The sequence below is a fragment of the Eptesicus fuscus genome, chromosome 5 (genome assembly GCF_027574615.1).
Source record: "Eptesicus fuscus isolate TK198812 chromosome 5, DD_ASM_mEF_20220401, whole genome shotgun sequence".
Taxonomy (NCBI): domain Eukaryota; kingdom Metazoa; phylum Chordata; class Mammalia; order Chiroptera; family Vespertilionidae; genus Eptesicus; species Eptesicus fuscus.
The window spans coordinates 42,719,123-42,746,278 of NC_072477.1; the positions used below are offsets into that span (position 1 = coordinate 42,719,123).

General features: G+C 41.2%; 1 protein-coding gene and 1 pseudogene across 1 annotated transcript in view; one reads left to right on the forward strand and one right to left on the reverse strand.

The window, feature by feature from the left end:
• Positions 1-24,781, reverse strand: part of PIAS1 (protein inhibitor of activated STAT 1) — a 121,230-nt gene extending 96,449 nt beyond the window's left edge. The window contains exon 1 of the mRNA XM_008139090.3: positions 24,749-24,781. Within this exon, the coding sequence (XP_008137312.1) occupies positions 24,749-24,772 (24 nt within the window). The 5' untranslated portion in view covers positions 24,773-24,781. The remainder of the gene's footprint in view (positions 1-24,748) is intronic.
• LOC114230698 (U6 spliceosomal RNA) lies at positions 15,935-16,031 on the forward strand (annotated as a pseudogene).
• Positions 24,782-27,156: the final 2,375 nt, after the last annotated feature.

Consider the following 27,156-nt stretch of genomic DNA (forward strand, 5'->3'; position numbering starts at 1 on the left):
ACCAGGCCGGCAAGCAGAGGCAGGGGTGATCAGGCTGGCAGGTAGAGTGGTTAGGGGCGATCAGGCAGGTGAGCAGTTAGTAGGCAGCAGTCCCAGATTGCGAGAGTGATGTCCGACTGGCGGTTTAAACTGCAGTCAGACATCCCCCGAGGGCTCCAGGATTGGAGGGGGTGCAGGCCCAGCTGAGGGACCCTCCCCTGCACGAATTTCATGCACTGGGTCTCTAGTTTTATTATTAATCCAACAAAGAATAAAAAGTTACAAACTCTTTCCAAATTTCAGGAAATGTAGGGGTAGGGAAGAAACTGACATAATGAAAAAGTCAATCTGACTGAGGAGTAAATAAATTGATAAGGGCAATTAGGATATGAGACCAATTTAGGTTGTTGGTTATAACAATATGAAACTATGAGAGTTTGAAATAAGGAGGTACTGGTAGTTGGGAAGAAAAGAAAAGCATAACATTAAGAAAGATTTGAACGTGGAGGAAGTTTGTAGTTCACCTGAAGTATGTAATTACTTGAGCACTCAAACTAGGTCAGGTCTCCTTGTTACATGTGCGTATAGGATTTTGTCCTTTTCCTTTATACAACTAAGTAGTTTCAGACTCATAATTTCACTGTTAAAAGTTTTGATAATCCCCCAACTTCCCTTAATTTGCATTACTCTCTTATACAGATCTCCACACATGGATCTACTGGGTGTTCCATATCGACTAGGTGTTCCATAAATATACTTCAGTGTTTCTCTCCTCATTACCTTTGTTCATGCTGCCCCCTCTGCTTGACATAACCTTCTTGTAATGTGAACTTTCAAAAATCTTCTAAGGTCAGTTTGAAATAAGTTTAGCCAGAAGTAACTATTTTTCCTCTTATGAATACTTTGTCCACTATTTACATGGTTACTCTTTTATAATGCTTTCTATTGTAGTTGTTCTAGACATTTCTCTCCTCCACAAAAATGAGGCATACTCCTTGAGGTTATCTATGGGACAGAAGGAGCAGAGGTAGGTATAGATGGACTGAATAGAACGAAATACCAAGCACAAAGAACAGCAAAGAGAGAGCACCAAAGAACTCAATGAAAATAAGTCTAAGAAATGTCCACTCTCTCTCCCACAGGATTCTTATACTGGGTTCTACAAACCCCTACATATGTCTTTCCTCTTAATCCTCATATTACTTATTGGTAATATTTATATAAATCAATGCCCAAAAAAAATGTAATGTAAGCTACAAATGCGAGTCACATATGTAATTTTAAATGTCCTGCTAGCCACATTTTGGAAAGTAAAAAGAAAGAGGTAAAATCAATATTTAACTTAACCCAGCATATCCAAGATATTCTCACTTCAACATATAATCAATATAAAACAATTATTTATGAGGTATTTTAATTCTTTTTTTCATACTATGCTTTTGAAATCCAGTGTCGTGACCCAGAGGTTGAGAACCACTGCTGTAGAGCCTAAGACCATCGGGAAACACAGATATTTACTTTACGATTCATTAACAGTAGAAAATTACAGTTATGAAGTAGCAACGAAAATAATTTTATGGTTGGGGTCACCACAACATGAGGAACTGTATTAAAGGGTCGCGGCATTAGAAAGGTTGAGAACCACTGCACTAAAGGTTTTAGAACCTGCTTCAACTATCCAGACTCCAACCCAATAACTCTGGACTACCTTTTTTCTTTTTAGCCACACCCGAAGATATGTTTTTATTGATGTTTTTGGGGATAAGGGGGAGGTGCAAGGGGGGAAGAGAGAGAGGAGAAAGGGAGAAGAGAGAGGGAGGAGGGGAGTAGTGGGGAGGAGATACTGGTTGCCTCCCATACATGTTGGGACCAGCAGATCCGGAAACCTTTTGGGGAACGGACAATGCTCCAACCAACAACCACTCAGCCAGGGCCCTGGGCTGTATTTCTTAACTCATCATTACTCTCCATCCTCAGCCACTCACTCCTATGGCCATACCTTGGACCTTATGGCCACAACTTGGACCTTTCCAAAATAATTCATGCCCTCCATTCTCAACTTCATGAATATCTCAGATTCATTAATACTATCACTCTCTATCCATCAGCCTCCAAGTTCAGTTTAGTAAGATTCCATGGTTCATCATTAAACATTCCTTTGCAAAATTCTTTCCCCCTCTATGCCTGGCACATTCAAATGATTCCAACTTTACAGCATGGACAGACAGAAAAATAAATGCACACATGCAAACAGATGTTACTATACATCCATAATCATTCATCTCAATGGGCATAGGCATCCACTAGATTTTCCAATAAGCCAGCAATCAAAATTCCCACAATTGTAATTTCAGGTATTTTCCCTGCTCTTCCCATACCTCCTTGCTCCAAAAACTACATTTTAAAAAGCATCCATCAGCCCTAACCGGTTTGGCTCAGTGGATAGAGCATCAGCCTGCAGACTGAAGGGTCGCAGGTTCAATTCTGGTCAAAGGCATGTACCTTGGTTGCGGGCACATCCCCAGTAGAGGGTGTGCAGAAGGCAGCTGATCGATGTTTCTCTCTCATTGATGTTTCTGACTCTATATCCCTCTCCCTTCCTCTCTGTAAAAAAATCAATAAAACATATAAAAAAATAAAAAATAAATAAAAATAAATAAAAAGCATCCATCAGCCCTAGCTGTTTTGGCTCAGTGGTTACCGCATTGGCCTGTAGACTGAAGGGTCCTGAGTTCGATTCTGGTTAAAGGCACATGCCCCGATTGTGGGCTTGACCCTCAGTGGGGGATGTGCAGGAGACAGCCAATCAATGATTCTCTCTCAACATTGATGTTTCTATCTCTCTCTCTCCCTTCCTCTCAGAAATCAATAAAAATATATATATATTTATATTTTTAAAAGCAAACATCAAACAAATGACTATATTATAGCCCTAATCGGTTTGGCTCAGTTGGTAGAGCATCGGCCTGCAGACTGAAAGGTTCTGGGTTCGATTCCGGTCAAGGGCATGTGCCTCAGTTGCAGGCTCCTTCCCAGTCTAGGCCCTGGTCAGGGCAAGTGCAGGAGGCAACCATTCAATGTGTTTCTCTCACATCGATGTTCCTCTCTGTCTTTCCCTCTCTCTTCCACTCTCTCCAAAAATCAATGGAAAAATATCCTTGGGTGAGGATTAAAAAACAACAACAAATGACTATGCAACTTTAACAACGCACTTAACATTGTAATTTGATATTCAAAAAAAAATTTTAAGCAGCATTTTTTGCTAATTATAATAATAAATTCTTTTTAAAAATTCAGATACAGGTACAAGAGAACCAAACTATTTTTTAAATATATATTTTTATTGATTTCAGAGAAGAAAGAGAGATAGAAACATCAATGATGAGAATCAAAGAATGGCTCCCTCCTACATGCTCCTCCCCCCCCCGCCTCCACCCCCGCCACTGGGAATCAAGCCCACAATCCAGGCCTGTGCCCTGACCCAGAATCAAACTGTGACTTCCTGGTTCATAGGATGATGCTCAACCACTGAGCCACGCCGGCCGGGCAAACCAAACTATTTTTCATATATTTATCGGAATACTAGAATGTGTTTTACAAGGGCAAAAATTCAACCCATTTCATTCCCAATTGACTATTGAGTATCTAACACAGTATCTGGCAATTAAATCAGCCCTTCTTTTTGGGGGAGAATGAGTTAAGAATCCTGCTTTATGTAATTCTACCGAATAATAGACAATTATGCAAATTGACCATACCTCCAACACACCCACAAGCCACGCCCACCATCCAATCAGAGCGAGTATGCAAATTAACCCAAAACAAGATGGCTACAGCCACAGAGAGCAAGGTTTCCTAGGTAACAGAGGAAGCCAAGCTTTCCGCCTGCCCTTGCCAGGCCTAAGCCTCCACTCAAGCTATAAAGTTTCAATTATAGAAAGTAAACAAATTCAAACAAATGGCGGCAGGATGGAGCTTGAGAGAGCAGGCCAGGGTTGCCGCCGGCAACAGGGGAAGCAAAGCTTTCCGCACACCCTGGCTGGGACCACCCGTTTAAGGCAACAAAGTTTCAATTATAACCCCAACAGAAATGGCTGCCGGCCTCGGAGGGAGCCCCAGGCTTGGCTCTGCTCCAGGCTACAAAGTTTCAATTGTAGAAGGAAAATAAATTCCAGATACCAGGGCCTCCGCTTTCGTTGCCAGGGGGCGTGGCCGGCCTGCAAACCACCACAGGCCCCTCGCTCAGGCCGCCCCATGCCCCAAGGGAACCGCCACCTGATCCGGGACACCCTTCAGGGCAAACCAGCTGGCCCCCACCCCTGTACCAGGCCTCTATCCTATCTAATAAAAGAGTAATATGCAGATTGATCATCACTGCAACACACAATATAACTGCCCCCATGTGGTAAAGATCCTGCCCCCATGTGGACACAAGATGGCCACCACAAGATGGCCAGCAGAAGAGGGCAGTTGGGAGGCACCGGGCCTGCAAGGGAGGGCAGTTGAGAAGGACCAGGCCTGCAGGAGAGGGCAGTTAGGGGTGACCAGGCCGGCAGAGGAGGGAAGTTGGGGGCAAACAGGCTGGCAGTAGAGTGGTTGGGGGTGATCAGGCTGGCAGGCAGAAGTGGTTAGGGGCAATCAGGAAGGCAGGCAGGCAAGCAGTTGGGAGCCAGCAGTCCTGGATTGTGAGAGGGATGTCCGACTGCCCGTTTAGGCCCGATCCCGGACATTCCTCGAGGGGTCCCATATTGGAGAGGGTACAGGCTGGGCTGAGGGAGAACCCCCCTCCATGCACGAATTTCATGCACTGGGCCTCTAGTCCTACCTAATAAGAGTAATATGCAAATTAACCATCACTCCGCTACACTCACAGCCACGCCCACCAGCCACTCAGAGCGAGTATGCAAATAAACCCAACCAAGATGGCTACAGCCACAGAGAGCAGGAGGGAGGCTTGGGTTTCCCAGGTAACAAAGGAAGCCAAGCTTTCCGCCTGCCGTTTGGGGCCTAAGCCTCCACTCAAGGCTATAAAGTTTCAATTATAGAAGGTAAACAAATCCAAACAGAAATGACGGCAGCCACAGAGCTGGAAAGAGTGGGAGGCTTGGGTTTCCCAGGCAATGGAGGAAGCTAAGCTTTCCGCACACCCTGGCCAGCCCAGGCCTCCGCTTAAGGCTCCAAAGTTTCAATTATAGAAGATACATAAGTCCTAAGAGAAATGGCTGCCGGCCACGGAGAAAGCAGGAGGCTTGGCTCCGCTCCAGGCTACAAAGTTTCAATTGTAGAAGGTAAATAAATTCCAGATACCAGGGCCTTCGCTTGGGTTGCCAGGGGCATGGCCGGCCTGCAAACCACCAAAGGCCCCTCCCTCAGGCCACCCCACGCCCCAAGGGAACCACCACCCTGATCCAGGACACCCTTCAGGCAAACCAGCTGGCCCCCACCCGTGCACCAGGCCTCTATCCTATCTAATAAAACAGTAATATGCAGATTGACCATCACTCCAACACACAATATGGCTGCCCCCATGTGGTCAAAGATCCTGCCCCCAAGTGGACACAAGATGGCCAGCAGGGTAGGGCAGTTGGGAGGCACCAGGCCTGCAAGGGAGGGCAGCTGAGAGGGACCAGGCCTGCAAGGGAGGGCAGTTGGAGGCGATCAACCCTGCAGGGGAGTGCAGTTAGGGGTGACCAGGCCGGCAGAGGAGGGAAGTTGGGGGCAAACAGGCTGGCAGGGGAGCAGTTAGACATCAATCAGGCTGACATGGGAGTGGTTAGGGGGTGATCAGGCTGGAAGGCAGAAGCGGTTAGGGGCAATCAGGAAGGCAAGCAGGTGAGCAGTTGGGAGCCAGCAGTCCTGGATTATGAGACAGATGTCCGACTGCCCGTTTAGGCCCGATCCCAGCCTAAACGGGCAGTCGGACATCCCTCGAGGGGTCCCAGATTGGAGAGGGTGCAGGCTGGGCTGAGGGACATCCCCCCACACCCGTGCACGAATTTCGTGCACCGGGCCTCTAGTTGTGATATAAAAAGCCAAACATGAAATAAGCAAAAGGAATGCAGAGTGAGTGCTTATTTGTTTTCAAGATTTAGCCCAGTAAATGAATAATTCTTTTTACTTTACATAAAATTTTTAATGTATCAAACAAAATGATGGTCAAAAATATATAAAATATAACAGATTTTAATGGCTTCTATAAAAAAACTTGATTTTTCTCATAACCTTATTCAACTTCTTATATTACAGGATACATACATGTAAAACTAAGCCCTTTTCAAGACTTAACCAAGGATTTAACAAAGTGTGGATCACTACGGTAGTTAAGTTCCTTCTTCTTCCCCAAACATTAGGCATAATTGATAGATTCTATGGGCATGTACATTTGCTGTAGTTACACATATTTTCAAAATTAAGGTCTCCATCAATACTTTCCCCTCTCCACCTCTACCTATGAAATCCCCCTCTTTAAATAATGCGTATCAAATTTGGTAATTTATTAACACTATGATATAGTTAAATGGTTTAATTAGAATGGCTTAAAAACAACCTTACAAGTAAATAATATACAAAACTAATATTTCACTACTAGTTTCCACTTTTAAAAGTAACTTATTAATACAAGTTACCTGAGAGGAAGTGGGGAAGAAACACATGAGGGTGCACAAATATAGGCCTCAAAGTTTTGGAATACTCTATTAAGTTTGATGTTTATTAGTCTTCCATAAGTTATACAGTCTTCTACAGTTATATTATTTTGCATATACTGTATATTTATTTTTTTAAAGCAACCTAAGTTTTGTCTCAGAACAAAATTTCTATTATCGTTCAATGTAAATATTTTTTAAATCACAAATAGAATTTTTTACTTGTCACCATTAAATGTCTGGATTTTAAACAGATTCTTGGATTGGGGACTCATATCCATCAGCTCATTTAACTTTAGCACCTATCTCATCCCCAGTTGCTTTTCCAGAACTGCTACCTTCACCATGAAGCTCCATGAGTTTTCCCCAATTCAAACTTGGGCTTCTTGTATTTTGTCTTTTCTAACAAAGACATCACGGAGCAGATACATTGATTAGCAAGCCTTTTCTATGTCTTTTCCAATGCTATCTGAAATCAATATATTGACCACTTCCTTCAAGTCATTTGTCTGTACCTCTCGGACCATGATTTCAATCATCTTCCAGATTTGGCAAACCTGTTGCTGCTGAGTCTAAAAAGACTCCCAAATCTGATGGTTGTGTTTTATTACTAAAACCAACACAGAATAGATAAAGCAAATAATCACTGGTAGTCTGGACATCAACATGAGCTTCAATCATGGTAGGCCTTTTTTTGTTTTGTTTTTTTTTACCATGAAGCACATTTTGTCATAGGTTCCATGCCATAGAAATATGTCCAGCAGTTTTTGCCATGAACATCCTCAGTAATTAGCTTGAATTTACTAAATAAAAATTCATTCTGCAGATCAGGTAGGCTCACTTCAAAAACAAAACCCCTGAGACCCTCAGATGCAATTTGGTTTCTTGAATTCTCATGACTAGTTTTTCCAATATTTCTTATATTGAACATTGCTGGTGCATTCACAACACTACAATCTTTTTTAGAAAATGAATCAACCAACCACTTCCTTCTTGGCTCCCTTTGGTAAGGAGCTTGTTCGGCCAACCACCATGGTACTACTCAGAGAGCCAAAATGGTGCAATATAAGTCTTATTTCAATATTGGCAGGTATTTACAAATGGTTAACATATTATTAAAAGTTTGTATTATGAGCTTCACAGAGTACAATGTGCACCGTTAAATACAAACTGACCATACACAGACATCTACCATATTCCCTCTCTAAAAAGAAACAAAGACAGTAAAGGAAGAAAAATTATTTCGCAAAAACAAGCAAAAGACAATAACCGACTAATTAAAAAAGAAAAAGTAAAGGCAGAGATCCAGTCCTCTAACAAGATAAACGGAGAAAATCACTAACAGATTAATATAGGAACATTTCCTAGAAATAAAGGATGTGTCTCCACACTGGGCCAAGTACCTTAGCACAACGACTGAAAAATACCTACACCAAAGTATGTCATCATGAAGTTTGAGCACACCAGGAATAAAGATCCTGAAACTCCCAGACAGGTCACATGTAAAGATTCAATAACTGAAGTGGCACTCTATACCCTGTACAATGTGGACATCACCTTTAGTTTGTTATTTTAAAAAAAAGGAGTAAAGAAAAGAAAATGTCTGTTCTAACTGTTAAAAATTATACCATACTTCAAATTGTCTAGAGCAGTGGTCAGCAAACTCATTAGTCAAGAGCAGCAAACCGCGGCTCACAATCCGCATGTGGCTCGCGAGCCGCAGTTTGCCGACCACTGGTCTAGAGTTTCATTCAAGAGATAAAACTAGCCTTTAGAAAAAATTTTCTAAAAACTAAAATCTATCAAAAACTGAACAGTTAGCCCAGTGGGCATTGGCTCAGTGACTGAGCATTAACCTATGCACCAGAGTCAGGGAAAGTGCCAGGTTGCAGGCTGGGTCCCCAGTGTGGGGAGTGCAAGAGGCAGCCGATGGATGTTCTCTTTCATCATGGATGTTTCTATCTCTCTCTCCCTCTACCTTCCTCTCTGAAATCAATTAAGAATATATTTTTAAAAAACTGAATAGTTAGACTAACTTTGAGTAAGATAATTATTGAAGTTCAATGTTAACTTTATTTAAACTCCTTTTGCTCCTAATAGATTTGGGTTATTTTAATTTAGCTTGGCAAAATAACTAACCTAAAATGAGTGATACTTTTTAAAAATCATGGGGCATGAAGGGGATGAGGGGTTAGGTAGCTGGACAGAAGAGACACAGGAATCTCAGAACAAAAGACTTTATATAAGATTTGTAAAAGATTAAAATATGGTAATTAAATTTTTTCCCCATCAATCTAAACCATTCATGTGAAAACTGAGAAAAACAGTTAACTTTTAAAAATATAATTCAGAAATGTAGAGATACAAAGATAAGCAAAAAGTACTTATCAACTACACACATTATTGCTCTGAAGCAGGTTAATTATGATAGATTATGTCTAATCTGTCTACCAGACTGAATTTCTCATAACTATGTTTTAATTATCTTTATACACTGATGACTAGCATAGTACCAGGCACACAGCATAAACTCAAATATTTACTAAATAAAATAAATGAGTACTATGAAAAGGCCTACCATGAAGTAAAAAAGGTTCTATTCAATACCTAGTTTTTAATGACCTAAAACTATACAAAGGAAAATATTAAAAAGTCAATTTTTAAATCAAATGAAATTATTTCATATTATCAAGGTTATTATTTACTTCTTCAAATACCCTAAACCCACGGCTAATAATAAGAGCTTAAATTTAACCATTTGCACTTCACATCAATATCATGTTTTCCCTTGGTTAACTTTATTTGTAGAATTATCTTGGATGGAGGACAAACCCTATGGGTTCAATAACATTCACAGAATTCTTACCATGCCCCCAAAACCAGCGCACCAAACATACCATCACCTGTCCCAAACATACCATCACCTTCAGACCCCATTTCCTCAAGTGGATTATGCAGTTAAGATGACAGATGGCTGAACAACAAAAAAAGGACCACTTTTACTAAAGCTACAAATAAAATTGAAATCTACCTGCAAAACAAAACGTTCACTATCATGCTCCACAATCAGTAGAATCAACTGTTAGATTATTAGCAGATTCCAGAAAACTAATAACTCAGTGGAGTACAAAGTGTTTACCTACAAGTAAATATGTCCTAAACAATTATCAACCAACTTGTAAGTAGCAAAGTTAAACCTACTCAACAGAACAAACTATCCAATACTTATAAGCACATTTTGTTTATGTACAAATGCTGATTACAAATTAGCCTTCTCTAATATCCTTTCTATTAGGCATAGCAGGGTTAACACTTGGAAGAACTTTTTAAAATAGTTGCCACATATAACAAAAAGTAACTTTTTAAAAAATAGTCTGAAATTAAGGGTTGTTCATTTTCACTGTTTATCCTTAGTCTGAATTATTCCTGGGATTACTATCTAAATTCAGGAGTGAAAATTAATGGCAATCCTAAAATTCATGTTCTTTTTCCTAATTATGATTCTATTAGACACCATACTATAAATATATATACCTTTCATGCTTAAAAAGCTACTTTATTTTGAAATCACATTTTAGAATAACTTTCGCAATAAAAATCCTTTTTTTCCAGTCTTACTTTAATACTCTGAGGAAAAGTGCTTAAAAAATACAGAAGCTGCCCTGCCCTAGCTGGTTTGGCTCAGTGGATATAGCATTGGCCTGTGTACTAAAGGGTATAGGGTTCAATTCTGGTCAAGGGCACATGCCCAGGTTGTGGGCTCGATCCCAGTAGGGGGTATACTGGAGGCAGCTAATCAATGATTCTCTCTCATCATCCATGTTTCTTTCTTTCTCTCTCTCTCTCTCTCTCTCTCTCTCGCTCTCTTCCTCTTGGAAATCAATAAAAAAAAAATTTTTTTTTTAAATATACTAGCTGCCCAGCCAAGGTGGCTATGAACCAGGTCATGGTTCAATTCCCAGTCAGGGCACATGCCCAGGTTGTGGGCTCGATCCCCAGTGAGGGACATGCAGAAGGTAGCCGACCAATGATTCTCTCTCATCATTGATGATTCTAATTCTCTCTCTCTCTCCTTTCCTTACAGAAATACATATATACATATATATTAAAAAGCATATATATGCATATATATTTAAAAAGTATATATGTACACTTTTAAAAAAAGAAATACAGAAGTTGAAGTTTTCAAACAAATCTAAAGAAAGGTAGAAAGAAACTAAGACACACTCAGAGTTTTATCATCTCTAGATTCATAATCTGTATGTCCCATGTTAATCCCACAAGAGGAAAAGAAAACAAAATAGAATGAAAAAAATAACCAAAAAAAATAGGCTGAATACAAATCCATCATCTTAAAATATTTGGTAAGAGCTAATAAAATCTGAAGAAATTATTGGCTAAAATTAGGTTATGGAACACACCTGTATGGATTTTTTATTCAACCAAACATTTCTACCCCCTACTATGGGGGATGGGTGGGAGGAGGGCAATCAAAGATTGAGACATAACCTTGACAAAATAAAAAGTTATACAACTCCCACACCATTATTAATTTAAAGTACTTGGAGCTCATTCGTCAATGAAAGCCATTACTGTTTAGCATTTTTACTACAGAGATGCAAGATACAATTAAGCACCTTCTCTTAGCAAACTTGCCTTGTAAATGGATCACTATCATCTATAAGTAAACTATTTTTTCTTTTAAATTATAAGAAATACCATGGGTAAGAAAGTAAAAGCGATATTCCCATTTTAAACTACTGACTCCTGGTCCTGACTTGGGCCTCAGTTGGTTGGAGCATTGTCCACCAGAAGGTGGGGGCTGGGGTCCATTCCTCATCAGGGCACATACCTAGGTTGTGGGTTCAGGTTTGATCCCTGGTCAATTTCCATCCCTAGTTGAGCACATGCAGGAGGCAACTGATGGATGATGTTTCTTTCTCACATCATGGATGTGTTTCTTTCTCTCTCTCTTTCTCAAATTAAAGTAAATAAATAAACCACAGACTCCTGTACCTGCACTGTGAATCTTATATTAAAGAAGTGTTCAGCCCTAACCGGTTGCTCAGTGGTTAGAGCATCAGCCTGCAGAATGAACTGTCACAGGTTCAGTTCCAGTCAAGAACACATACCTGGGTTGCAGGTTCGATCCTTGGCCCGGGTCTGGATGTGTGCAGGAGGCAACCAATCAAAGTGTCTCACTCACATCAATGTTCCTCTCCCCTCTCCCCCCTCCCTTCTACTCTCTCAAAAAGTCAATGAAAAAAATATCCTCAGATGAGGATTACAAAAAAAAAAAAGTGTTCAGATTCTCAAAGGTTTTGCTCTCTGGACTCTTCTAGTTTTGAACAAAAAACATTGATTAAATTTAGATTTGCTGTGATAGAAATTAAAATTGAAAAAATTTTAAATGTTCATTATCATTTAAAAATAATAATAAACTCATTACTTGTTAACATTAACCACATACTAACTCTGAAAAAACTATATTCCAAAACAACAAAAAAATTGCTGTTTTACATTTTTGCAAATCTCTTTAATGTCTGATTCTCATATCCAATTTTGCAATCAATCTGCAGCATTAGATTTTTAAAAATTTATCTTTATTTATTTTATATTTTTATTGATTTCAGAGAGGAAGGGAGAGGGAGAAATAGAAACATCAATGATAACAAAGTATCATTGATAGACTGCCTCCTGCACGTCCCCCACGGGGGATGGAGCCTGACCTCCTTATTCATAGGTCGACACTCACCCACTGAGTCACACTGGCAGGGCTGCATTAGATTTTGATCGAAATACTGAATGAAAAATACCTCAGCCTCCTACAAAGAACTGTGGCTATTCTTTGATCCTTCACTAAAACTCAACAAGTGCGAGTTTCTTAAAGGCTGTTACAATAGCAATATGGAATCTAAAACCCTATATATGAACATGTCCTACTCTGATATATTGAAATCCACAGGTCTATCTTCCATTTCCAATGGATCTTTTTAACCCATGCGTAATTTTGTGACACCGTGCACTGGTTATTTAGAAAATACTGGTTCACTGAATTACATGGTCCTTTAAAATGTTGACACTTTCAACACAACTTCACCGTATCACATTCATTACTACCACCATTGATTGTATATTTAAAAAAAAAAAAAAAAAAAGCCTAGTACTGGGAAGCTGTCAAACTCATAGTAGCAACAAATATAGTCAGTTGTTTTTCTTGCAGGGACACAAGCTCACCCTAGTTTTGAGAAAATGTCTGCCGAGTACCAAAGTCCCAATAACTACACTGTCAGTTTTGAGTTCTTTCAAGTAACAATGGTGTTTCAGAAAAATAAAACAGGGAATTCAGTTTGCAACTTAAAACAATTGCACAGATGCTTCTCCTCGAAATAACCATTGTTTTTCAGTATTTAACAGAAATGCTTTACTCATACTTTACATTTCATCATTAAGCACAGTATCAAAAAGACATGTACTCAAGGGTCAAGATTTAATAAAATTAACACTTTTATTACTTCATGGAAGACATTCTACGTGAAGCTGGATTTTTTTAACTTGAGAGTGCGTAGTGGTAAAGAACACAGTGACTACCAATAAGTACAATTTGGTGCCACTAACTTATTAACTCGTGCTAATGTGCCAGGCAGCTTTACCCCTCATTGCTTTTGCACCACCAGTACAAATGTCAATCTAGGGGCAACTGCTAATAATATCTTGGTATTATTATGAAAATTGTCTTTGAAAGACCCCTTAGGATAGTCTTGTGGATCAACAGGGGTCCACAAACCATATTTTGCTAACAGCTAGACTAGAGGAAAGAAATTCAGAAAACAGTAAGATAAGTCATAACTCAAAGGCTGATGGCCTAGAGGAGGGAACAAGGGGTAACTACAAGAAAAACAGGAAAAGAGAGTCCCTAGAAGGGACTGTAGAAGATCCTAGGGTTGGCAGGCAGATTTCAAAACTGAGGTTTCCTCGGGAGGCGCCACAGTACAGCTCTCGCGACGGGCCTGTAAATATCCCAGCCTTGTCCACATAGTGGCCCCAGGCGGCCGGCAGGCAACCTGTTCCTACAACCAGTCTATAAAGAGAACTAATTATAGGGGGGAAAATGAGATTGTGGTTATCTTAAGCAATGATGTACCCAGCATATTTGACTCTGGAGCAGATCCTTTTTTTTTTTTTTTTTTAACTGATTTAGATTTACAGACATTGAGAGTTCCCACATACCCCACACCCAATTTCCCCAATTAACATTTTACATTAACATGAACCAATACTGATACATTATGAAAGTCTACTTTATTCCTATTTCCTTTTTTATTTTACTTTTTTCTGTTCTAAGATCCCATCCAAGATGTCACATTGCATTTAGTTGTCATGTCTCCTTAGGCTCCTCTAAGCTGTGGCAGTTCTGATCATTTTAACATTCCTCTATATGACAATTCTTCTCAATAATAACTAAATAAAACAAATAAAGTCAATGGCCAGAAAAAAAAAAGGCAGTCAGTAAGAACTTTCTTTTATTGAGCTTCATATATACAGTCATGTCAAGTAAAATTGGTATTCCATTTAAAAAAAGCAGCTAGTTCAGCCCAGCTGGCATGGCTCAGTGGTTCAGCGTCAATCTATGAACCAAGAGGTTATAGTTCCATTCCCGGTCACAGCACATGCTGGATTGCAGGCTCGATCCCCATCATGCAGGAGGCAGCCAATCAATGATTCTTTCTCATCAATGATGTTTCTATCTTTCTCTGCCTCTCCCTTCCTCTCTGAAATCAATAACTTTTTTTTAAGCAACTAGTTCAGCATGCAACTCCTACAATTGCACAGCTTCTTTTCCTTGAGTTAACCATAAGATTTGGTATTTAGTAAAAGTGCTTTACACGTACTTTCCATTTCATCACAAAAAAATATTTTCTCAAGTGTAATCAAGTATTGAGACATTATAAAATTAGTGTTATTGGTTCATTAAGAAATTAAAATGTAACTCGCATTTACATTTTAATTCCAAGTGCAAGGTGATATACTAAACTTGTACAGTTTGGTGCCACTACCTTAATTCCTGCTAAGACACCAGCAATTTTACCCACTGTTGAGATTGCAAATGTCAATACAGTAAATAATGCTTTATTATATTAGGAAAATAGTTCTGACCTAGAGGACTCCCAGAAAGAGTCTGGAGAACCACCAGGGGACCAGAAAATAGACTTTGAGAACCACTGTAATAGCTGATACATTACTTGTATGATTAAAAAAAGATGTTTGCCCGACCAGCGTGGCTCAGTAGTTGAGCACCAACCCATGAACCAGGAGGTCACAGTTCAATTCCCTGCACAGGTTATGGGCTCGATCTCCCTCCCTCTCTGAAATCAATAAAAAAAATATTTTTTTTAAAGAAGGTAATGTTTTAATAAATATTCCCTCAAACAAGCGTTTAAATAAATACACACATATACTTGGAGATACACTCAACATATAACGAATGATAGTATAATAAATACATCACAAGTAAATAACAAATAATTACCAAGTACCTATCATAAGCTAGGCCCTGAGCTAGGTGCCTTCTACATTAGCTTTCTTGGGTAACTTACAGAAGCCCATAGACCAGAATAATTATTTTAAAATGAAAAAATTATTCATCCTGAAATCTCCCAGATTTTTTTTAAAATTAGGCCTACATGACTACAAAAAAGTCTTAAAATGCTCCAAAGCACAAGATAGCATGTTAAATTCTATTTTAAGCACTATGCCATGAAGCTAAAACAGGCATGCTCACATTCAGAAACCCAAATACAAAATGAACTTATTTGGCTGTGTCCTGCCAGAAACCCCATAAAAAGCCTACATTCCATCTCTCCTCAACCCAAACAACCTTTACCTGTAACAGTTTTCATTCCTATTTTTAAGTAAAACTCCAGTATTAAGACTATAAAGGTTACATTAAATGCAGCAACTATTTTTTTAATTGTTATAACAAACCATCAAAACAAGTTAAGAATTTTTAGACATACATTGGTAAGTTCAAGAAGTAAACCTCTATAAACATACACATGAAATATTTACACTGTTGTAAAGAGTAAGACCAGCTCTCTAGCTCGGCCATATGGCTCAATGGTTGAGCATCAGCCCATGAACCAAAAGGTCAGAAGTTCAATTCCTGGTCAGGGCACATGCCTGGATTGCAGGCTCGATACCCAATACGGGGTGTGCAGGAGGCAGCCGATTGATGTTTCTCTCCTTCCCTCTCCCGTCCCTTCTCTCTCTAAAAAATCAATAAAAACATATTTGAAAAGAAAAAGACCAGTGCTCTCTTCGACAGAACATAAAATTGGAATGGTACAGAGATTAGCATGGCCCCTGTGCAAGGATGACACACAAATTCATGAAGCATTCCATATATTCTTCATCCACTATCAATAATAAATCTATTTCTCATAAAAAAAAAAAAAAGGAATAAGACCATCTCATTTGGGAGATGTCATGGAAAGATCTTCAGTATATGTTAGTAAGTGAAAAAAGCTACATATAGTATGATCCCATTTATGTTTTCAGAAAATGTTTATGTACAAGTACACTCATTTAATAAATACTGAGTTCCTTCTATGCACTTAGTCTGTTATGGATCTAGACATATACACACACAATAAGTTATAAATATTATACAGATATACATAATTAAATGCACAAAGAAAAATGAGTAGCTCAGATACAAAAGACTATATATTACACTAGGGGCCCAGCGCACGCATTTGTGCACCTTGAAAAGAACTGTGGGCCATGAGGCTGCAGTGGGCACAGGGGTGGGTCTCAGCCTATTCTCCATGCCCCCGCCCAGCCACTACCACCTTGGCCACCAGTCCCATCTGCTGGCAGCCCCGCTCCCGCTGCTACCACTCCCACACGCCCCTCAGGAGCAGGGGGAGGTGGAGAAGCCCTCAGGGGCAATCGGGGCCAGCAGCCACTGCTCACACCCACTGATGGCACCAAGCAATCAGGACCTGCGCCAGCAGTGGGTGCGAGCAGCGGCGCTGGCAGTGGTGTGAGCGGTGGCTCTGGCACCGGCAGTGGGTGCGAGTGGGGCTGATGCCGGCAGCAGGTGCGAGCCCGGGCAGGACCGCAGCATGGGGGAGCAAAGAATTTTCAGTAACTACCAGAGGCTTGCCCTGATGACAGCGACCGGTGCCCTACCTTGTTCTGGTGCTCCCACTCACCTGCTCCACCATCCCCGCCACGCGCCATATCCCACACGCACCCCCTGGTGGTCAGCGCACATCATAGCAACCGGTTGTTCAGTTGTTTCACCCTTCCGTCTATTTGCATATTAACCTTTTATTATATAGGAGGATGTCTCCATTTATAAGAACTTTCTGAATTAGGTAAATCTACAGAGACAGAATGTAATAGCTGTCTGAAGGTGAGTTGAGTTGTGGGAAATAGGAGTGAAATCTGAAGGGTGCAGGATTTATTTGGGGGTTAAGAAAAATATTCTAAAATTGATTGTGATGATGGTTGCACAACTTGTAAATATATTAAAAACCATTTGGGGGGGAGAGATCAACCAAAGGACTTGTATGTATGCATATAAGCATAACCAATGGACACAGACACCAGGGAGGTGAGGGCATGAGGGGGGGTGGTGGTTCAGGAGGCAATGGGGAGATAAGGACACATATGTAATACCTTAATCAATAAAGAAAAAAAAAAAGTGATGCAACAAAAAAAGTCAATCAAAAGGGCCACATCCACTTGAAGTTACCCTCAAATAAACCCAGGAGCCTAGGGAAAAAAAACAACAAAAAAACATTTGGCCCTAGCCAGTTTGGCTCAGTGGATAGAGCGTCAGCCTATGGACCAAAGGGTCCTGGGTTCGACTGCGGTCAAGGGCACGTACCTCAGTTGCAGGCTCCTCTCGGGCTGGGCTCTGGTCAGGGCACGTGCAGAAGGCAACCAATCGTGTTTCTGTCACATCGATATCTCTCTCTTTCCCTCTCTCTTCCACTCTCTCTAAAAATGAAAAGATATCCTCGGGTAAGGATTGAAAAAAACAAAACAAAAAAAACACCATTTGCCCGGTGAGTGTGGCTCAGTAATTGGGCATTGACCTATGAACCAGGAGGTCACAGTCCGATTCCAGGGTTGTGGGCTCGATCTCCAGTAGGGGGCGTGCAGGAAGCACCCAATCAATGATTCTTTCTCATCATTGATGTTTCTCTCTCTTTCTCATCCTTACTTTCTGAAATCAATAAAAATATACTTTTTTAAAATTAACGTTATTTACTGCTATATCACTGCAATGAGAAATATATTCATTTATTATTTATATAAGGTAAAGATATATAAATAAATCTAAAATAGTCTTTCATAAAGTATTGTGGATTTAATGTTATGCATGTTCATCTAAGAAGCAGGCATAAAAAAAGCGTGAAGATATATAACCCTATCTCAGAACTTTTACAATTTAGACTGACAAATAGACATGTGCATTGGCCCTCTCACTAACAAATATCTTGAATATAATTTGTTCATTTGACAAATATATCTTAAGCACCTACTGTGTCCACAGGGAAGGGGGTAACAGATGGGTGAGAATGGAACAGTATCTAAAACAGAATACTGTTCAACAAAAAGAAGCAAACTAACAGCTCTGGCTTTAAATTAAGGCCTTTGCTATACAGTGAGGGAGACAAAACATACAAAGCAGACTGGGGTCAGTGTATAGAAAATCTTTAATACCAAAATGAGAGCTAAAACTTTAATCCTGTTTTTGATGGAAAGCCACTGGAGTGACAGGATGAAAGGAGTGTTTTGGAAAAATTAACCTGGCAAGTGGGGAATTGAAAGCGGAGAATAGCAGAAAGGGTAAGAAAGAGATGAAATTTTTAAAAATAAGAACATTTGTTAACAGTCCTGTGTTAGTGATATTTCAAACTTACTAATTAATGTTCAAAGTGTTTTGTTTGCTTGACCTAAGGTTAAGAAGAAAAGGAAAAAAGGTGGTTTCTTAACTTTGTTGAATTTTAGAAGTTCATAGCAAAGAATGAAGTTTATCAGAAAATTCTAAGGGGAGAAGCTATGTTTTCATGTGATGTCACTGAAACCAAGAGTAGAGGGAAATAAAAAGCAATGGGAGTTCCATAATTTTTAACATGGAAAGGGAAGTACAGTAACAAACATTTTGTAGCGAGAGTAGCAAAAAGTGCATGGCAATTAGTACTACTATAAAACTAGAGGCCCAGTGCACAAAATTTGTGCACTGGAGGGGGTTCCCTCAGCCCCGCCTGCACCCTCTCGCAATCCAGGACCACCGGCTCTTAACTGCTCTCCTGCCTGCCTGATCGCCCCTAACCACTCTGCCTGCCTGCCTCATCACTTCTAACTGCTCACATGCCTGCCTGATTGCTCCTAACCGCCTCTGCCTCGGCCCCTACCACCGCGGCTTCGTCCGGAAGGACATCTGGAATGAAGTCCGAAAGGGGGTTCAGCTGTCTGGTCTAATTAGCATATTACACTATTATTATAGACGAGAGGCCCGATGCATGAAATTCATGCAAGGGGCTCAGCCCTTGCAGACCCAACTTTGTCTGGAAGATCGTTGGGCTGTCTGGTCTAATTAGCATATTATGCTTTTATTATTATAGAAGGTAAAGGAAAACTAAGCACTTTTACATTTATCAACTATTTTTTTAAAATCCTAATGATGAAATTTGTTACATAAATTTAGGTTTAGGTGGGGACCAAATTTGACATCAAATTTAGAGTATGTTCAATTTCACACCCTTAATTTCACCAACTGTTCCTTCTACAGTGCTGTATTTTTCAGATGTTGCACAAATAATCTTAATTCACATATACATTTATTAATTCCTTTAACCCATAAAGGTCCCTTCGTAAAATAGAAAAATGTTTTCATTGCCTATATAACCTTTCTCTAAAGTAGGTACCTCCTAGAAATAATGGTACCTACCAATCTAATACTGTGGCAACACTTCTCTGAGATTAAAAATGTGAGTAAGGCAAATTCTCATTTCTACTTTCTCTAGATTAATGTTCAGCAATGCTTTTTTAAATGCCACTTAAAAACAGATGAGCATCTAAAAACAAGGCACAAAATCTTGCAATATCTGATTATTGAGATATAATTTCCCAAAATCAAACATACTTGAAATAAGTTATACATACTATTTCATAATCCATTTCATACTTTATTGAATGTTCTGATTCAGAAAAAATGTTTGCTTACATTTTATAAAATATCTGCCATCATTTAATAATCTTACTGATAGATTTATAGAAACAAAAATAAAGGTATAGACAATGAACAAGAAATTACTTATTTCACTCGCACTTCATCTACTCAAAATTCCATCTGTACTGCTCCCTAAAGCACCAAAAGGTCTGTCATATTAATATATTGAGTTAGAATAAAACATTTGCAAACTTTTATATCAGGCTATTTGTCAAGACATTGTTTAAAATAGCAACAAAGTGGAAATAATTTAATTGTCCAAAGAGACTAGCTGAATAAAATAGAAAGATAGGCATGAAAACAGCAGATTAGAAAACAAGAGTAGTGTGTTATTATTTGTGATGAATATACAAACACATATGCTCACAGAGAGAAAAAATAACTGGATAACCCAGATGTTGACCATGATATTTCTAAGTGCTGGAATTACAGATGTTGTTTATTTTTCTGCCTACTTTTTTCACTATTCCCTGAAATTTTCCCAAGCAAAATGGTATTTCTAAGAATTAATATTTATGATTCCAATTAACAAACTCCAAAATCTTCCTTGCAAAAAAAACCCAAAAAAACAAAATTACATCCCAAAATACCCTGGGCAAAGAGCAAGAGGGAAAAATATCAGCCACAACATAACTAGAATTCTTAGTAAGCAAGGCACCAGGACTAATATGGCACCTCTAAGGCAGTCTACAGTACATTTTGAAATCACAAGACCTAGGTTCAAGTTCCTGCCACTTTTATTTGTATGACCTTGGGCTAGTCACTTACCCTTTCTGGGCTCACTTTATCGATGAAAGAGAGATATTACCTGCCTTTCCTACCTCAAAGAACTGTTAGAAAGATCAAATGAGATAATGTGATACATTATGACCTGCAAAGCACTACATAAGATTATTCAAACATATATTATAAAAACCACAAGGTGCTTAAATGCCAGAGCAGAATACTTCAAAAAACACTACAACCAATTATATGAAGTAATGAGCCAGGGGGTTTGTTTTGTTGATAAAGGCCACACCTCAAAAAAAAAAAAGAAAAGAAAAGAAAAGCTACATCTCATCATAAACACACCAGTTTTTCAGGAACTTAAATATTTCTTCCCAGTTCCCACTACAATCATAAGCCTTTTTTTTTTTTTTTTTTAATCCCTAGCTACCAGCAGAAAAAGGGTACGAATTACACTGAACTCAAAAGCCTCAGCAAGAACCATGGAGCAGCATGTTGATGGAGTTCACTAGGAGAATCCCAAGGTTAATCAGCTGTGGACTCACCACTAAACACCACAGCAATCAACAGGGATTACAAGAGACTCTTTGAAGAGAAATACAATACAATCACCCAGGAGGAAACGATGGAAGAAAAGACAGTATTTCAAAAACAATTATATTAAATACTTTAAAACTAAAGTGTTCTATAAATTGTTCTTAAGTAATGTTCATAAAAATGGTGACCTAAAACAAAAGCCATCTAAATGTGGCTCTTGACAAAAGCAAGTTATGGAGATTCAAATCAAATCCATGAATAAATTGTCAGATTTACTTGCTCCTATCTGAAATAAAAGCAGGCAAATTACACCACAAAATATCAAAATTAAGTGGCTATCTCTTGAAAATGAAGAGGCAAAATATGACAACGGAATTTACTGTCATGCTTATAATACTTTTTAAAATATGGTTTTAAATGTATGGTTTGTCTTCCCATTGAATTCCACCATTTACTCCACTAAAATGATAATGAATTTCTTCCTTACCACTGTTCCTATGAGCTAAAATGGCATTATAACTTGACATGAATTTTCATGCAAAAAACATTTGTAATTTTTTTTAAAAAGTACTTTAAGAAGGGATACATGAAGCTGTAAGATTAACTTCCAATATCAGCTAGCCATCACACCCTCCTGCTTTTATGTTCTTAAAGATAATAAAATGCTCACTCTCTACATTCTCACAAAAGTCATTTATGGGTATTCCCCTTAAACCTTTCACAAATGTGCAGAGAACTCTTTTTGATATGCAGGACTCACAATCCAATTTTTATTTGCAGTATCTGTAAGTGTTGCCGCTTGCACCAGATCTACAGGGGATACAGATCTATCCATTTTTAACATCTGATCTTTGCAGATTTGTTATAAATCTAAAAGGACTCATAAAAATGGGCCACGAAGAAAATAATTATTAAATACAAATCCAGAGCAAAATGAAATGTGGGCTATAAATTAAGATTAAAAAGTTACTTCATTTACTCAAAGCTTCACAGATGGAAATCCATTGGAAGTACTGTATTTCACATAAAACTTTGAAAAATCTAGGTTTTTCTTAATTCTTACTCTAACTTTTCCTACCTTATTAGAAGTAAATACTATTTACCTCCAAAAATCAGAAAAAGCAATTTCCAAAAGGAGTATCACTGCACAAAACATTATATAAATAAACGCATTCTAAAATAACTATGATAGGCATTCCTAAGGTCATCTCCCCTCCCCCGCAAAAATAAGAATAGTAAATATAACCACAATTATGTATTAAGAAGATTAATACAGCTATCACAGCAAAGCAATTAATCACAGTTCCTCAAAGTATTGGGCACACGCAATGACAGACCAGTATGTCAAAACAGTTATAACTTGAAAAAAAAATTGTACAAGAGGACCATAAAAGTAGAAAAGAACTCCTCTGAAAAAAACTCAAGTAGATTTTGGAGAGAGCAAAAAAATGAGATCCATTTTAGAAAAATGTCCCCCCCCCCCCCAAGCGTTTTTGCGTTTATCTGATACAGGCTCGTTTTTGTAAAGAGAAACTTCACCTAACAAGACTCACACTAGGGATCTGATCTATCTATCCCCCAAAGGCACTTTCTTAAAATGAGAAAGAACAAAGGAGGAAATCTCCCAGCATGTGCTTTCCATACCAGTTTCTTTGGACAGCATCAAGAGTGACAATATAGCAGCACAAGCTTTTCAGCTTTCCTCTATGGTCCATGTACAACAGAACTGATTAGCTACATTCAAAAGGGCTTCTAACAGAATAAGTACTAGAAAGCAAAGATCACACAGTGACTATGTTTTAAGAGTAAAACTACAGAAAACATGAACTAAAGTTTCGTACTCTTTAGTTCAAGAGTTAATTACCTCCAAATCTTCAAATTCCTGAGGCATTTTCATTTCCAGTCAAATAGTTTCAAACTGGGGAAAAACGAAACTAACCCTTACAAACCTGCTGTCTCTTCGTGTGCCATTAGAAGCATACTTAAAAAGAACTGCCACTCCAAGGCAGTGCCTGAATACACAAATTTGGGAATGTTAACATTGCAAAATTATTGGGGAAAACCATCTTTCAATCTTTCAGCGGAGCCTTCTGCAGAAAAAAACTCTCCTGAGGCTAACCTAGCATTTGGCTGTTCTGGAAGTTGTGGTTTCATGATAACGCAGGGGGAAAAAATTTTTTTTAATGATCTTTATTACTTATAAAGAGAGGACCCCCCCCTCAAAGATTTACAACTGTACATCCCAATCTCCACTGGCAGAGATGTCAGTTCTCTGGGTCAGGACAGAACCGGCTGCTTGGTCCACGGAGCGGGGGGATATCGCGCTCGGAGCCTCGGCAGGACACGCGTTAGTTAAAAACTGCTCGCTGCCAAACCCAAACGATTCAAGCGGAGCCCCATTTGTCACAATCCAATCGTAAGGGTTCCACCCCCCTCCCCCAACTGCCTGTGTGGTGGTCTATTTGCTTGGGTAGAGAAGCCATCATCAGGTGAGGAAGACTGGGGTGGGAGAAAAAGCGGGGGGGGGGGGGGGGGGGAGAGGGGCCCCCTTTCCTCCCATTTCGCGAGGCGTGAGAGTCCTCGGTACAGTTGGGAGGAACGGAGGGACGTTCTATTTATCGGGGGTTGAAGTACGACAAGGGGAGAATTTCGTGCAAATCAACATGGCCAGCAAGATGTCCCTACAAACAAAAGGCAACAGGGGGATATAAACACGAACCATTCACCTCCATCAGCTATAGCATCGCCATCATGGTGTGTGCAGAGACCCCCCCCGCCTCCCCAAAGGCTCCTCGCACCCTCCACACCCGCCGAAGGAAGAGAAGGAAAGGGGGAGAGAGAGGTGCTCCCCACCACCGCTTCCAAATAGGAGGCTTCTCCCCCCCCCTCCGGCTGCCCAGCATCAGAAGAGTAACGTCCCGCCCCGGCAGACGCCCCCGCGGCCCCTCGGCCGAATCCCGACGCCGAGCCGGGGGTTTACGAAACTTTACCGGAGCTGCTCCCCGCACCCCCACCCCCTGCCCCAGACCGCGCCGCCCGCGAGCAGGGCGCCCGGCAGCCTCCTGACAGGCCGGCGGCCGGGGAGAGCCGAGCGGGGCGGGGGCGGCAGGGAGCCACGGAGGGGCGGGGCGGCCGGAGCCAAGTTCCCGGGGGTCTGAGGAGAGCGCCTGACAGGAGCCCGGACGGCAAAGAAGGAAGAGGAAGCGGCCGCGGGGAGCTCTTCCAGTCCCCCGGCGCGGACACCCTACCCCAGCCCCCGCGCCCCCGGGAGGGCGGGGAGGCTGCCCGGACCGGGAGGAGACCCAGCCTCGGGGGCAGCCGCAGCCCGCACCTCCGACTCCCGATCTCTTCCCCCGCCACCCCCGCCAGGGGCGCCCACAACAATAACACGCCGGCGACGACCCGTCAGCGCCCCCGAGGCACCCGGGGCCCGCGGCCCGCCGCTGCCGGGCCCCCTCCGCTGGGGCCGGGCACGCCTCTCCTCCCTACAACTCCAGACCCCGGCGGAGGCTGGCCCGAGCGGCCCCCCAGGGTCAGACCCATCCCCCCGGACAGCAGCGGCGCCGTCTCCGCAGCCCAATATTAGAAGTGAATTCGAGCTGCGCTTTACCTTTAGTTCCGCACTGTCCGCCATCTTGCGTCTGTCAGCGCAAGCGCACTGAACCTCGCCGGGGGCCGGGGCTAAACCCGCCCTCCCAGCCAGCCTGGCCCCGCCCCGGCCCGGCCCCTCTCGCCCCTCCACCTCCCCCGCCCACCCCCGGCCCCCGCCCCGCTCCGGGAGCTCGGAGCCCCGCCCTGAGCACGCACAGCTACGAAAGGGCCACGTACCATTTAAATAATGGCGCCAAGCGGGGAGGTTTGACAGTTACTCCCCCTCCGGCCTCCCCGCCCCGGCCAGCGCCTCCAGGGACCGACCACCGCTACGGGGCTGCTGGCCTGAGCCCGCCCCTCCGAGGCCTGCGGAACCCTCTGCAAAGCTTCCATAGCTACAGTCCCAGGAAACAATCGTGCCCTCCTCCCCTAGTCTGCACCTGCTACCTGCGAGGGTATCCGTGGGCTTAAAAATAACAATCCCTTCCGTTTAGACATCACTCACTTGATGGAACATTTCCAGGTTTATTAGCTCAGATCCTCCTCATGACAACCCAGTGAGGTAGGCGGAGAAGAGATTAAATTCCCATGGTATATGCGTAAGTATTCAGAAATGAAGCTCAGAGAGGAAGTGTCTAGCCAGTGGTTCCCAAGGTGCGGGACACGCCCCACGCGGGGGGGGGGGAGGCAATTTGATTTTTAAGGGGGGCAATTCGAGAATGAGTTAACTGAATTTTTTACATTTTTTTTTTACCAACTTCTTAGTGATTTCTTCCTCAGTATTTCAACTATCCTTTTGTTCTTTTATTTTTCTCTTTCACGGATGCCATATGTCTTTAGAAGCTTCTTTAGACCAAGTTAATGGCCTTCAAGGCTTCCTCCACGTGAATAAGCATTCACTTTTTGAATAGTAAGAATTGTATGTCGGGGGAGAGGGGAGAAGGGCATCAGGATTTTAGTGCTGCTTAGGTGAGGAGGCATGGCCAAAAAAAAGGTTGGGAACCACTGGTCTAGCCCAAACAAGCCTTAAGAGGGACGGATGGGTTAAAGACAAAATTCTGAAGACATTCACTAACTACTACTTTGTTTCATCAAGAATTACTTATCTGTGCAGGCCCCATTTCTAAGGGTTCTGTATACATTGGGAAATTACAACAAAGTCCCTGCCCAACTGTAGGTTTCTAACGGGGGGGAGGGGGAGGAGGAAGGGGAGCAGGCGAGTGAACCAATAAAGATACTACAACAGGTGATCAGTCCCAGAAAAGAGCAAATGGGCCAGTGAGAGAAAAAGGGGGACATGTATTTCATCCTGGGAGGGCTTTCTCCACTAAATTAACATTTAAGTAGACGATAAAAGAATTATTTCACACCTTTTCCTCTTCTAAATGCCCCTATACCTCCTCCCCAGCCTCTACGTTTTGCTTCTCAACTTTACCTGATACCTCATGCAAAAAAAGCAAAACAAGACTCCCTTCTCGCTATCAAAACTACTCATATACCATAGAAATTTGAGGTTACTATGAACTGCCCTATTTCTCTGCTATTTTCACTGCGTAAATTCTCGAAAGGTTTTTCAGGCTCTCTCTACAGTGCTTGTTCCCACTTCCTCACTTCACATTCACTCCTGGGCCTACTCTGATCCAGTTTTGACTTCCCTCATCAAGATCACTTATGGAGATTACTGAGGATCTCCGTGTTTCCAAAGCCAATTGACAATTCTCAATTCTTATCTAATTGACCCCGAAGCAGAACTACAAACAACAAGCTTCCTTTTAAAACGCTTTTGCCCCTGAACTTCCCTCAATGTCTCACTGTTGGGATTTTCCTATTCCCTCACTGGGTCTGTTATAGAATAGTAAGAAGCTAGGGAAATTCCAAGACAAGTGAGATAGGGAAACTGAGACAGATGGTTTAAACAGCAATGTGCAGCCACCTAGTAAATCCTGTATCTCCCCTTAACCAAGGGCACAGGAATAAATGGTTTGCACTTATCTCCAACCAGAGAGTAAATAGATTAAATCACCTTACTCAGGCAGGCAGGTAACAGAAATCCAATAAAGTGCCATTTGCCAACCATACCCAAGGACAGACAAATTAAAATAAATCTCATTATGGTACATCAGCATAAAGCTAACCCTAACCCTAACCCCCTCCCCACCGTGCACATATCCCCTAACCTTTAAGGGACCCCATGAGACTTGCAACCAGGGGAGCAATGGGCAGTGGCAGCTTATCCTGGGGTAACCCCCTGAACCTGTCTCCAAGGCCCCATTTTCCCCCTTTTCTCTGACTTCCCAGTGAGCCAACACAGCCCAGCCTAGGCTCTCCTGCTGCTGCTTCTATGTCCTTCCTAGTTTCACTGCCCTAAGTATGTTTTTGCTGCAGTCAATAAATTCTTGCTTGCTTTTCTACACCTTGTCTCTTGAT